A 12,340-nucleotide genomic window follows, 5' to 3' on the forward strand; every position below is an offset into this window, starting at 1 on the left:
TCATAATTAAATGTCTTGACTTGAAACAATAAAATAGTGGTACCTGAATTTAACAACTGAAATACTATCGGTATTCTTAGTTATATCTCTCCTTTCAGTTGCCTTTGCCTGCCTGTAACATTGTTACATTAATTATGAATGATCCTATGTTTTAGAACTCCATAATTTTTCTTGGATGTGCAAGAAACATTGGGTAACAGGACTGTCTGTATGTGTAGATGTCTTTAAGTACTATGTTGAATTCCGTTCCAAGTGTCTTGTGGTTTTTCTCCAGTTCACGTGGATGGAAAAGTCCGATGTGAGATTGTTTCCTGCCTTGCTGTTCAGCTATTCATTCCTGCAAGTGCTCCTAGGGGAACAGTAAAAACCTCTTCATTCTGTCTGCAGGGCTTGTCATGTTAAATATCCAGATGCATTGTTCTTGGTTTTTGGGACTGCTCAAAAATATTTAACAGTTTAGATTTGCTGTGTAGTTGCGATCCATTCTAACTAGTCATTGATTTTACCCAAATTGGTGGTCTTGTGCTGTGCTTGAACTTGCTGAATTGGTATTTCTTGTTACAAGGCGTAGTAGTTCCAAGAACCAGGAATGTGGCTTTGAAAATTGTTAGAATTCTGGTTTGTATGTGTAAGAATTACAGGCCCAAAATGTAATGTTTTGGGAGCATGTGAAACAGCTTTGAACATAAAGGATAAATGTAGGTGACGTTTTACGGCTCCATCACTCAGCAATCACGTAGAAGATTTTAAAGCTATTCACAACAATGGCATAGCAGGTTGCTGAACGTAGAAGCAATTCACTTCAATCAGCTGTTTTGTGCCAGTAAGTATGGTTTAGGAGACACGAGCTTTGAGGTCTGCTCATCTCTCCAAATTGGTTTTCAGATGTGTACATCTGAAATCTTTAAAAGGTGGCACATCGCTCTGAAGAGTGATGCCTTGGTTCAGTTATTTCAGTGTATTGTTTGTTGGTGAAACTTAGAATTACAGGTGTGCAGTATCACCATTTTTAATAAAGCTCACAGATGTTCTTGTTTGAAACTCCCTTGTATTGGTTAACAAACCCTGTTGAGCTAAATTGATGTCAGTAGCATTGTACATTGGTTAAAAAAGTTCTGCAGATGAGTGAGGCTACATATAGCTTTTAGTGAAATGCCATTTTAGTATGTATGTGAAGTCTAAAAGTGAAAAGGGTTGAATGCCAAATAGCTCTCTCTATCCTGTCCACCGAACAAATGAAAAAGTGGGAGAGAAAAGCTAATTTAGTTTCCCTTTTCATCTGATATTTCAGAGCAGTTAGTGGCTCAGAGCTGTTAGCAGATCATACTAACTATCTCATCTGGGGTGTGATGACATGCAACATATTAAACTCACTTTTACATGAAGTATTTGATCTGATTCTACTAAAATACTAAATTTTCTAATACAATTTTATAACCCTGGGAGGAAGTAGTTGGCTAGTACTCTCAATTGCGAGATGAAGCCACAGTACGTCAATAAGAACTTAAGAGAAAATAACTAGCTGTTGAAGAAGCAAACTGGCAAGAGCTGTAATTGGAAGTACCCTAAAGTCATATTTGCGGTAGATAATTGTTATGAATCATTGACTACATCTGCAGTAACCCTTGCTGCATCCTTTTTCCTAATTACAAGAAATAACACTCTGGATTTGTATTCAGGGTAGGAAGAGAAGCAATATGTAAAACTGTTTCTTGATAAGATATATTCAATAGATCTATGTAGATGAGCAAACATGCACTGAAACTTAATTGTTTAAACATTGTCTCCCCACTCACCCCATCAACTCTTCAGATATTCTTGTTGGCTTTTCTGTTCCTGACTCAGTATGTACTGATGTAACTCGTGCCCCAGGTTTTTTTTGGGGGGGGGAGGGGTTTGTTTAAAAAAAACAAAAAACCCCAAAAAACTTTGAGTACTCTGGTCTCAATTTTGTGTGCTCTGGGTTTGTCACTTTCCTATTAAACATTTATATTATAGTGCCCACAAAAGCCCTAATTACTATTGGAGGCTCTACCATAGAGTGCCTACCACAAACACAAAGTCTTCTTGGTAGGCACATGTCTTGTTCTCTCCTTTATTTAAAACAGCTTATTAATTTTAAACTCTGGCCTGTTTTTAACTCTTGCCTATCCCTCTTTTGTTGAAATAAATCAGTATTCTAAAATGTATTTTCATCTGTTAACCTTGGAAACCAGCAACTTGGCTGAAACATCGTACTCTATACCCCTTTGACATACTGTGGTCACTGTACGCTAGGGGACTTGTAGTGTGCAGTGGTAGGGTCCACATAGATAGTAAATGTGTGGAAACTGGAGCTCTGTAGATGTATAGCCCAGCTTGCCATGCAGTAAAGATTCATGTAGACACACCTGTAGCCATAGTAAGTCTATCAATATATAAAATTTTGGGATAGTTACCTTCAGGAATTTAAAGCAGTTCCAAAGACATAAAATGCCCTCATAACTTGAGAAATAGGTTTGCATAAGTGTTTCATCACAAACCCTAAAAATCAAGGAAATCACAAGTTAAGGAAACAGTTTAATACAACACAGTACCAATTTTAGTGTACTCCCATCATGAATGTGTTGAGTGTGCTGCTTTCAATTTGCCCTTTTTATTAGTGAAGAATGTTTGGGCAATACTTATTCTCGATCGCTGAATCTTTTTATGATAACACATTTCACCTTTCCTTTATCTGATGCTCAAAGCTTTTCAAATGAAACTGGGGGAGCATGAAAAGCTTTGAGCACCATCTAGCAACTGCTTGAGCAATACTTGGACTTCTCTGTTGGAACTCTGTAAACAAACTCAGATATGGTCAAACTGATTTGCTTCTGGACGGTAGCAAAAACTATGGTATTGATTACTTGGAAGTTTATTAAATGGGACTCTGGCTTAACTGTTGGTCATAACATCATGATTATAGTTGACAAATTTTCTGGTAAGGATATTTGTCATCAAAAGAATGCTCCATGATCTAGGCTTTCATGTCAAGTTTTCTAAACCTTTATAACCTTCATGGCTGAAAAAATGAGTATAACCAAGGTTCTCATTTTCAGGTTTGCTAAACCACCATTAGGGCGTGGGTGGATAAGATATCAGCCTTTTATAAAAGCAGTGCCTTTAGAATATATAATTATAACTTCTCATGTCTGTCTGCTTCAGACCATGAAATTTGGTAATCAGTTCTAGAAATAATACCTTATTTCAGCTCTTACTATATTGCATATGTCTGGGATAATCTAAAAATTAATGGATGAGATCTAGCAAAACTTCTTAGGAAGACCCTGCAAAAGTCAAATGTGTCTTAAAAGAACACTTCTTAAAAGCTTTCACTACAAAAGTCACAATTTTAAACGTCAGAAAGCAAAGAAAAAAATTCAGTGTCAAGCTTGGAGACAGCATTCAATCAGTAAGTAAATAAAGCATAATATGATTTTTAGCCCTGCTTTAATTGGAAATCATAATGCACACCACCTATGGAGTCAATCACTGTTTTGTAGTGTGCATGTATATCTTGGAAGTCATTAACTAATATCTATGGCATCTGTTTAAAAAGAGCTTCAATAAAATATCTTAAATCAAGCCATAGTGAGATGAGGGCTGTTTTTATAATGGGACTCATTATGCGTCAAATGTAATAGGAAATCTTTAAATTTTCTCAAAGTTGGGATTTATATAGAATAGTTGACAGATTTTTTTTTTTTTTGGGAAAAGGAAGCTGAAATGTCTTTTTAAAAAAAAAAAAAAGAGAGAACTGCACCCATTTTGCTCAGAGCAGGCTTTGTGCTTAATGATTATTTCTGAGCCATCATCTTGTGGGAAGGGCCAAATTTTGTGGAAACTTAAATTGGCATGACTGTCTTCTACAGCAAATTTCAAATGAATGAACACTTGTTTAATAAAGTCTTCTATTGACTTCAAAATAAAAATGACTATGCATCCTCTTCCTTCTCCCCCAGACTACTACTTTCCAAACAAAACAGAAATGTACAATAAGTAATAATCCTTTATTGGCAGGGAGATGGAACAGACTTATTAGGTCTTCTGTTATTTCATGTTTAATAAGGTTCCCACTTCCTTTCCAAACTCTTATGTTGAAAACTTAAAACAAACAAATTTTGAAAGAGTGCCCTAACTTGCATCTTTGATATTTTTAAACTTCATATCACATGTCCTTTCAGATGAATCCACGATGATTGTCAGTTCATGCCTCATTGCAACTTGGAAACTAACTTTAATCTGCCAAAAATGACAATAGCAAATACCCACATACTTGCTAAATTTGTTATAATGCAGAATTCCTGGGCCATGTATTTGCAGTTGCTGTAACAACAAGTCTTTCTTCAAACATTGATATTTTGCATTTTCATTACACTTTAGTTCCTTTCATTGAGATGCCGAGCTTCTCTTCAAAATATGGTATTCAAAACAGATTCTCTTGCTCCAAGTAAAATCTTACAAGTATCAAACAGAGGGGTAGTAGAAATATATCTAGATTGGGCAAGACTTGTTCGATCACTGAGCTCATCCTTTTTGAAAGTGTAGGTGGTTATCCCCCGGAACTAGTCCATAAGCTTTAGTAACCCTCGCATATCCTTATCTGGTACCTGTATGATATTTCTTAATTCAGTACTTGTGCATGCAGTGGTTCTTTATTTTAACCTTTGTTAGAACCTTTAATTAAAAAAAAAAAAAAAAAACTTCCGCCAGGTCCTATAGTATATTAGTCTACCACTCAGGCAGAAAAACACTGATCAGATAGCATTGCCTCTGTACAATAGCTGAAAGGGTGGGGTTCATGTACCAGTCTGTGTTGGTGGCCCAGTGCAGTCTGACTTTCTGGCTGCTGGCAGAGGAGAGCATTGTGACTCTTCCTTCCCTTATAGTGGTGGTTGGTTTTTTTTTTGCCTTTCCTTTTTCTCCTCACCCACTCCCAACAAGGGGAAAGGAAATATAGTTCTTGAACCAGGAAATGATGTGCCTATATATGGTAAGAGTACTTCCATGACGGACCTCTCACTCTTCTTCTGTACTTGGCAAGTGGTACTTGCCTGCTACTCGCTAGCCAGTAATTCTTTTATCCCTGATGCCTGTCTGCTCTTCTAATAAACAGACTTCATGTTAACAAAAATATTACTTAGTTTTGCATCTAGAATGGGTCCAAGGGGCCTTTTCTTTACCTTTCAGGTTCTAGGATTTTTTTTATGCCATCTCATATCAACCATAGTTTCCCCTGTAAGAACGTCATCTGGATCATACCACATGACTTACTAAGTGCAGAATGCACCTCTCACATTTCTTCTGTAATCTGGACTTATCTTGGATGTTGGGCTAGCATGTCACTTGTCACATGGTGTCCCTATTCTGAAATTTGGCTGCTCCTAGAAGGAGGCTCAAATAGGTGTTGTTGTTTTTTTAAGTGCAACTTTTGATACAGGTGACTTTTTTTTAAATGTGAATGTATAAGACTTGAACACTGAGAGCTCGGAGCAAAATTGGTACAAACTTTAAGGTTCTCTGTAAGATATGAAATAGCCACTAGAGAAGACCAGTAAATTTTGTGGTTCAAAGATCAGAACTTCCTGTAAAGCCATTAGGCTGATTATAGGGACAAATGTTAAATCAGCTTCTGACTGTGTTGAGCCAATGACCAAGGAAAAACGCTTGTTTGGAGGAGTTTGTGTAGATTTTTGTGTGTCAGTTGCAGCTGATTTGATAAGTAGTTTGGAGTGCAGAGCAATATCTTCCCAATGGACCAATAGTGCTACTGGGAGCATTAGGTCACTGCTGATTTCTAACCTTGTGACTTCAACTTTTGGCCTTTGTGAAATGGATTGTCTGTTGCAGGTCATCTGGGAATTTGTTTTTTTAACTACATAAATTCAAATCAAATTTGCATTCTTGTAAAAACACAGTGTGGTTGGACTCTGGCTGCTGTTGTTTAAACGAATGGCTTTCAGAATTTCCTGGTCATGCTGAATATTTATGCCCAAAGTAGTAGTTGGAAGCTATTTTTTGGCTGTATTGGCAGGAGCACTCAAAGACTGTGCTTAGTATGTACACAAAGCAAGTGGAGGCTGTCTCCCCCCAGTACAGAGGTGTAGGCCATAGAGACTTCAGCTCTAGATTTATGGTGCTCTTGATCTAAGTGACCTGGCTATTTGGATCCAAGTGTTGGCAACTATAGTCTTCAGAGATGGTCCAAATACTGAAGATGAGAATGGTAATGTAGCTTAGACCCTTAGCTATAAACAAACACTTGTTTATAAGCGTCTGCTAGGTTCACAGTAATTAATATAATTCTGGGATGTATTGACATGAGGTAATTGTTCTGCTCTCACCAGTGCCCAGTAGGCCAATTCTTCATCTGAGTCTCGTTCCGGGCACCACACTTTAAAGAAGATGTGGACAAACAGTAGAATGCAGAGAACAACAACAAAAATGATAAAAGGTTTAGAAAACCTGACCTCTGAGGAAAGGTTAAAAAACAAACAAACTGGAGAGGAGTATCAGAGGGGTAGCTGTGTTAGTCTGTATCCACAAAAACAACAAGGAGTCCAGTGGCAAGTTAAAGACTAACAGATTTATTTGGGCATAAGCTTTTGTGAGTAAAAAAATCTGCATCTGAAGTGGGTTTTTTACTCATGAAAGCTTATGCCCAAATAAATCTGTTAGTCTTTAAACTGGAGAAGATTAGTCCTGAGAAAAGACGACTGAGGGGGAGACCTGATAAGTATTCAAATATCTTCAGGGCTGTTATAAAGAGATCAGTTGTTCTCCATGTCCACTCAAGTTACAACACACAATCTGCAGCAAGGAAATTTAGCTTAAATGTTAGGAAATCCTTTCTAATGATAAGGACAGTTGAGAAATGGAATAGGCTTCCAAGGGAGGTTGTGGAATCCCCCTCATTGGAGGCTTTTAAGAACAGGGTTAGACAAACACCTGTGAGGGATGGTCTAGGTTTACTTGGTTCTGCCTCAGCATGGGGAGGCTGGACTGAATGACCTTTTGAGGTCCCTTCCAGTCCTACACTTCTAACATCATAGAATCAGTAGTGGATCAGTATTCATTTAAAATCTTTTTTAGTTCCCTTTCAATTTGGACTACTGATCCTGTTAGTTTTTGATCAATCCAAATGGAGAGGGTGAAGTAACACCTCTCAAGGCTTAGAGATCCTACTAAAGTCTCATGTTAAGGTTAATATGTAAGTAGCCTTGCTAGGAATTTAAAGTCTGTTTGGATACATTCATTTTTATATAAATAAGCCAGAAAAGTAAGCCTAAATGGGTTTCTTCAGCTATACTTCTGTATGCCATTTGCTTCAAACTCAGCAGCCATTTTGGTAGTGGTATTTTGGAGGTATACAGTCTGGTTAAAGTGATCATGAATTGGCAATCCTAATCTTTTGTGGAGAAATGCAGATTTAGCTTTCCTACAAATTGTACTCTTTGCTACAGATTCTAAACATTCAGTTAATTACTTGTCTTGGGAATGAAAATTGCAACGACTTTCCTAATGAAGACTATCTTGAAGTTAGTCAAATTTAAACACCTAACCGATCTAAAAATGAAGTCTGTTTTCCCCTTTAATTTAATTGGGAGGTTAATAATCTAGCCTAAGTAAACACCTAGTTGAGTCACTGACACTTAGCTGGGTACAGTTTTGGTTTTGGAGACCCCTCTAATTGTCCCTTGTAGAAATCAGAGTGAAACATGAACTTATAGCTGGTTAACGTCTGGAATATCTAGACAGAAGACTACATACTAGGTCAGTCTCCAATAGAAAGCTGATACTTTTTGTGGAAAAAGGAAAACTATCATTGCAGACAATTTCCCATGGATTTGGATTGCCACAAGTGATTTGAGTATTAAAGGCTGAGGAAACTGATATTGTGGAAATAGCTTGTTTTTGAGGGGAGGAAAATCAAGAACCTGTTTAATTACCTTTTTGAAGACTTTACTGCACACCTGTAATGTCCAGCTTGGTGGTTTAGAGAATATGGAGTGTTTCTGGGCTTTCTTATAAGGCAGAGGCTCCATACAAGGTTGTTGACTGTTCTAAATTCCCATTGTTTTCTTGGCTTTTCTCCCTTGGTATATGTGTCGTCTGGAATCTGATTTGTAGTTGGTGAGGTAACATACGTGGAGCTCTTAATGGACGCTGAAGGAAAGTCAAGGGTAAGTGATTGAGAGAATTTCTTCTGTGGATTTTACTACATGACAAATGTAATTGTATGGTGGCGTGGAACCAAATGAAATCAAGAAGGTAGTGTGTATGGATAGTGGCTCTATATCTAGGCACTGCCCAAAGCCCCTCGTGGGATAGGGAGGAGGTGGGAAGGGATGTGCAGATAGTATCAGCATTGTGCTCAGTTGGTGTTGGCTGTGAGTGAATTATGCATGGACCCTAGCAGTATCTACAGTGGTATGTTAACGTAAAACGTGTCTTTGAAAATAATCATTTGTAGTTGTTGAATTTATAAGTTCAGTGTGCAAAAGCAGGTTCTGTAAACATGACACTTCCCATGCCAGTTAATATAAGGCAAATGTCTAAACTTAAGACATGCGTAGCTTTAGTAGGTGTCAAGCTAATTTCTGTTAAGTGAAGGAATGTTTTAGCAAAATCATAATAGGAACTCACTTAAGTGTACTGAAAGGATATGGATTGAGGATGAAGGAACATGGTGAGGATTTTGACAGGCTACAGAAAACAGGAAATGTTAAGTGTGTGGTGTTTTCTTGGAGAACCTGGACTTAGTTTTGCTTATTACAATGTCAAACTACAGTATAATCCTGATAATGTGTAGGAGTTAATATTTTTTGGAATCCAGGTAACACAGGTTATATTGGGTAAGCTTGTAATCTTGTTCTTACTATTTTTTAGAGTTAAATTATAAACCAAGTAGCTTTTAATTAATTTTAAATCTTTTTAAAGTTAACTTTTTGGCATTTTGTGCTTTACTTACTTTCTTCTCTTTCTTTCCCTCCTCCCCTCCTCCTTATTCGTCCATGAAATCACCACGTCAAGGGATGCGCGTAAGTTTATCAGTTATTACGGGGGGTGGGCAATTTCAAACTACAAGCAACATTCTTAATAATCTATCTTGTCTCCTCAGTGTTGTTGAATTTAAGATGGAAGAAAGCATGAAGAAGGCTGCCGAGGTTCTGAACAAGCATAGTCTCAGTGGCAGACCTCTGAAAGTGAAAGAAGTAAGATTTAAATCTGCTCTGTCTTGGCTTTTAAAGTGCTTGTTCATAATCTAATAAACTTTATGCTTGGCTAATTGGGATATGAAATCACCAGAAGGGTAAGTACATAAAATAATAAACTAAAACCTCTATATGAAATCAGTTCACCAGCTAAGATCTGGGCTGTCAAAACTTTTAGTTGTAGGTATATGCTTTACTTAACCTGAGGCATTGTTCTGAAATCCAGGTAAAAATGAACATGTGCGCATTGGCCAAATTTAAAGTCTAGGTGTTGAATGTGACAATTCAGACCTGATTGACAAAAAGATAGCAAGCAAAAGTGGCCATTGTTGCTAGTACACGTCTGTGTTTTGACTTGCAAAACATACGTGTACTTTTCTTGACTAAACCCCTCTGAATCTTTCCATAAATCTGTTCCAGAGAATGTTATGGAAGTGTTTGTAAGACATGTGAATCTGAACATCAAGTAAGTATGTAGAGCAGAAGAATTACTTCTTGTGTCTTGCTTACAACACTGCTGCTAATACATCCCAGAATGATGTGGTGGGTGTGTGGGGTGTTTTTTGTTTTTTTGTTTTTTTGTTTTTTTTTGCAACAGTGTTACACTGTTGACTCATATTTAGCTTATGATCCGCTATGTCTCCCAGATGCCTTTTCGCAGTACTCTTTCCTAGGCAGTCATTTCCCATTTTGTATGTGTGCAATTGATTGTTCTGCCTTAAGTGGAGTACTTTGCATTTGTCCTTATTGAATTTCATCCTATTTACTTCAGACCATTTCTCCAGTTTGTCCAGATCATCTTGAATTTTAATCCTATCCTCCGAAGCAGAGTTGACGTTCTGTGGATTAATGGGTGACTAGGGTTAGCTTGGTGGTTTGAGCATTGGCTTGCTAAACCTAGGGTTGTGAGTTCAATCCTTGAGGGGGCCACTTATGGATCTGAGGCAAAAATCAGTACTTGGTCCTGCTAGTGAAGGCAGGGGGCTGGACTCGATGACCTTTCAGGATCCCTTCCAGTTCTATGAGATAGGTATATCGCCATATATTTGAATTTGGTCCAGCACAGGAGTTGGTGAAATTGCTGCCATCTGACTGCTGTCTGGTCTCACTTCAGTTACCAGCGATTAGTTGTTAACATAGAAAAATCCATCTTCCCAATTGATATTAATTACGGCCCCTCACTGGAAGTCTTGTAGGCTGAATGAATGAACTAACCTTTAATTACTAGAGGGATCTTTGCCATTTTGAGTTCTGTATTTGTTGGAACACTCCCCCTTGTCAATTTCACTTTTTTTCCTCATACACTAGCGCAGTGCTGCAGTGTTCAAATTACCATTCGCTACAAGGAAGTAGCTATTGGTATTAAAAAAAACAAAAACACAACAACCCTCCATAATCAAAACATTTTTAATTAGTATTAGCTTTTTAAGAACTACATTCTATGCAACCTAAAATGTGGTCCAGAAATCACTGGTGGTCCAATAAAAGATATCTCACCCACCTCTTTTCTGTCATCTCGTTACATTTAGTTATTGTTTAGGCAGATTGGAGTCCAAACTACTATTGGCCATTAAGTGAACTTGGACAAATCACTTAATCATTTCTGCCTTAATTTCAAATCTGTAAAATGGTGCTAATGATACTTGTCCTCTAAACCATTTTGAGATCCTCAGATGAAAAGTGTTCTTGCCCTCCTTGAAGGCTGACTCTACAGGTATTCTTTAGTAGGTAGCCAAGTCGTTATGGTGACTAACAAGCTTTTCTATAGTTAACATTGAAGCTATTCTGATCAGTCTTTTTTAACCACTTTCCCTAAGAATGCTAAAATCAAAGTAGTCCACCTGAAACTGTGTACACCATATTTGTCTGAGTTAGATTTTTATGCTGAACAGGCAAGGTATTTTATAGCTCTGAAGATTCCAAATCTCAGCTAAGAGTCATTTTATGAAATTTCCCAATTTGCTTCTGCCTCTTTGTATCTCAGGAACAGATTTAGCTAAATCTCTGTAATATTTACAAGCCAAAGAGCCCTTTCAAAACCGGTGAAAGACCGATATTACCACGAATACTAAAGCACAGTTAGAATCATAGACTATCAGGGTTGGAAGGGACCTCAGGAGGTCATCTAGTCCAACCCCCTGCTCAAAGCAGGACCAATTCCCAACTAAATCATCCCAGCCAGGGCTTTGTCAAGCCTGACCTTAAAGACCTCTAAGGAAGGAGATTCCACCACCTCCCTAGGTAACCCGTTCCAGTGCTTAACCACCCTCCTAGTGAAAAAGTTTTTCCTAATATCCAACCAAGCCTCCCCAACTGCAACTTGAGACCATTACTCCTTGTTCTGTCATCTGGTACCACTGAGAACAGTCTAGATCCATCCTCTTTGGAACCCCCTTTCAAGTAGTTGAAAGCAGCTATCAAATCCCTCCTCATTCTTCTCTTCTGCAGACTAAATAATCTCAGTTCCCTCAGCCTCTCATAAATTATGTGCTCCAGCCCCCTAATCATTTTTGTTGCCCTCTACTGGACTCTTTCCAATTTTTCCACATCCTTCTTGTAGTGTGAGGCCCAAAACTGGACACAGTACTCCAGATGAGGCCTCACCAGTGCCGAATAGAGGGGAATGATCATGTCCCTCGATCTGCTGCCAGTACCCCTATGTATACAGCCCAAAATGCCATTAGCGTTCTTGGCAACAAGGGCACACTGACTCATATCCAGCTGCTTGTTCACTGTAACCCCTAGGTCAGGGGTCGGCAACCTTTCAGAAATGGTGTGCCGAGTCTTCATTTATTCATTCTAATTTAAGGTTTCGTGTGCCAGTAATAAATTTTAACGTTTTTAGATCTCTTTCTGTAAGTCTATAATATATAACTAAACTATTGTATGTAAAGTAAATAAGGTTTTTAAAATGTTTAAGAAGCTTAATTTAAAATTAAAATTAAAATGCAGAGCCTCCCGGACCAGTGGCCAGGGCCCAGACAGTGTGAGTGCTACTGAAAATCAGCTCATGTGCCACCTTCGGCAAGCATGCCATAGGTTGCCTACCCCTGCCGTAGGTCCTTTCCTGCAGACCTGCTGCCTAGCCGCTCGGTCCCTAGTAT

The 12,340-nt window shown here is 38.2% G+C and overlaps 1 protein-coding gene across 3 annotated transcripts in view; it reads left to right on the forward strand.

The window, feature by feature from the left end:
• The window catches only part of HNRNPM (heterogeneous nuclear ribonucleoprotein M), a 55,580-nt gene that overhangs the window by 20,077 nt on the left and 23,163 nt on the right, over positions 1–12,340 (forward strand). For 2 of the 3 annotated variants that reach the window (XM_044998470.1, XM_044998468.1), the window contains exons 3-5: positions 8,152–8,204; positions 9,055–9,062; positions 9,143–9,236. In XM_044998470.1, the coding sequence (XP_044854405.1) occupies positions 8,152–8,204; positions 9,055–9,062; positions 9,143–9,236 (155 nt within the window). The remainder of the gene's footprint in view (positions 1–8,151; positions 8,205–9,054; positions 9,063–9,142; positions 9,237–12,340) is intronic. The other variant, XM_044998469.1, reaches the window with a different exon arrangement.

Source organism: Mauremys mutica, chromosome 24, assembly GCF_020497125.1.
Source record: "Mauremys mutica isolate MM-2020 ecotype Southern chromosome 24, ASM2049712v1, whole genome shotgun sequence".
NCBI classification, from domain to species: Eukaryota; Metazoa; Chordata; order Testudines; family Geoemydidae; genus Mauremys; species Mauremys mutica.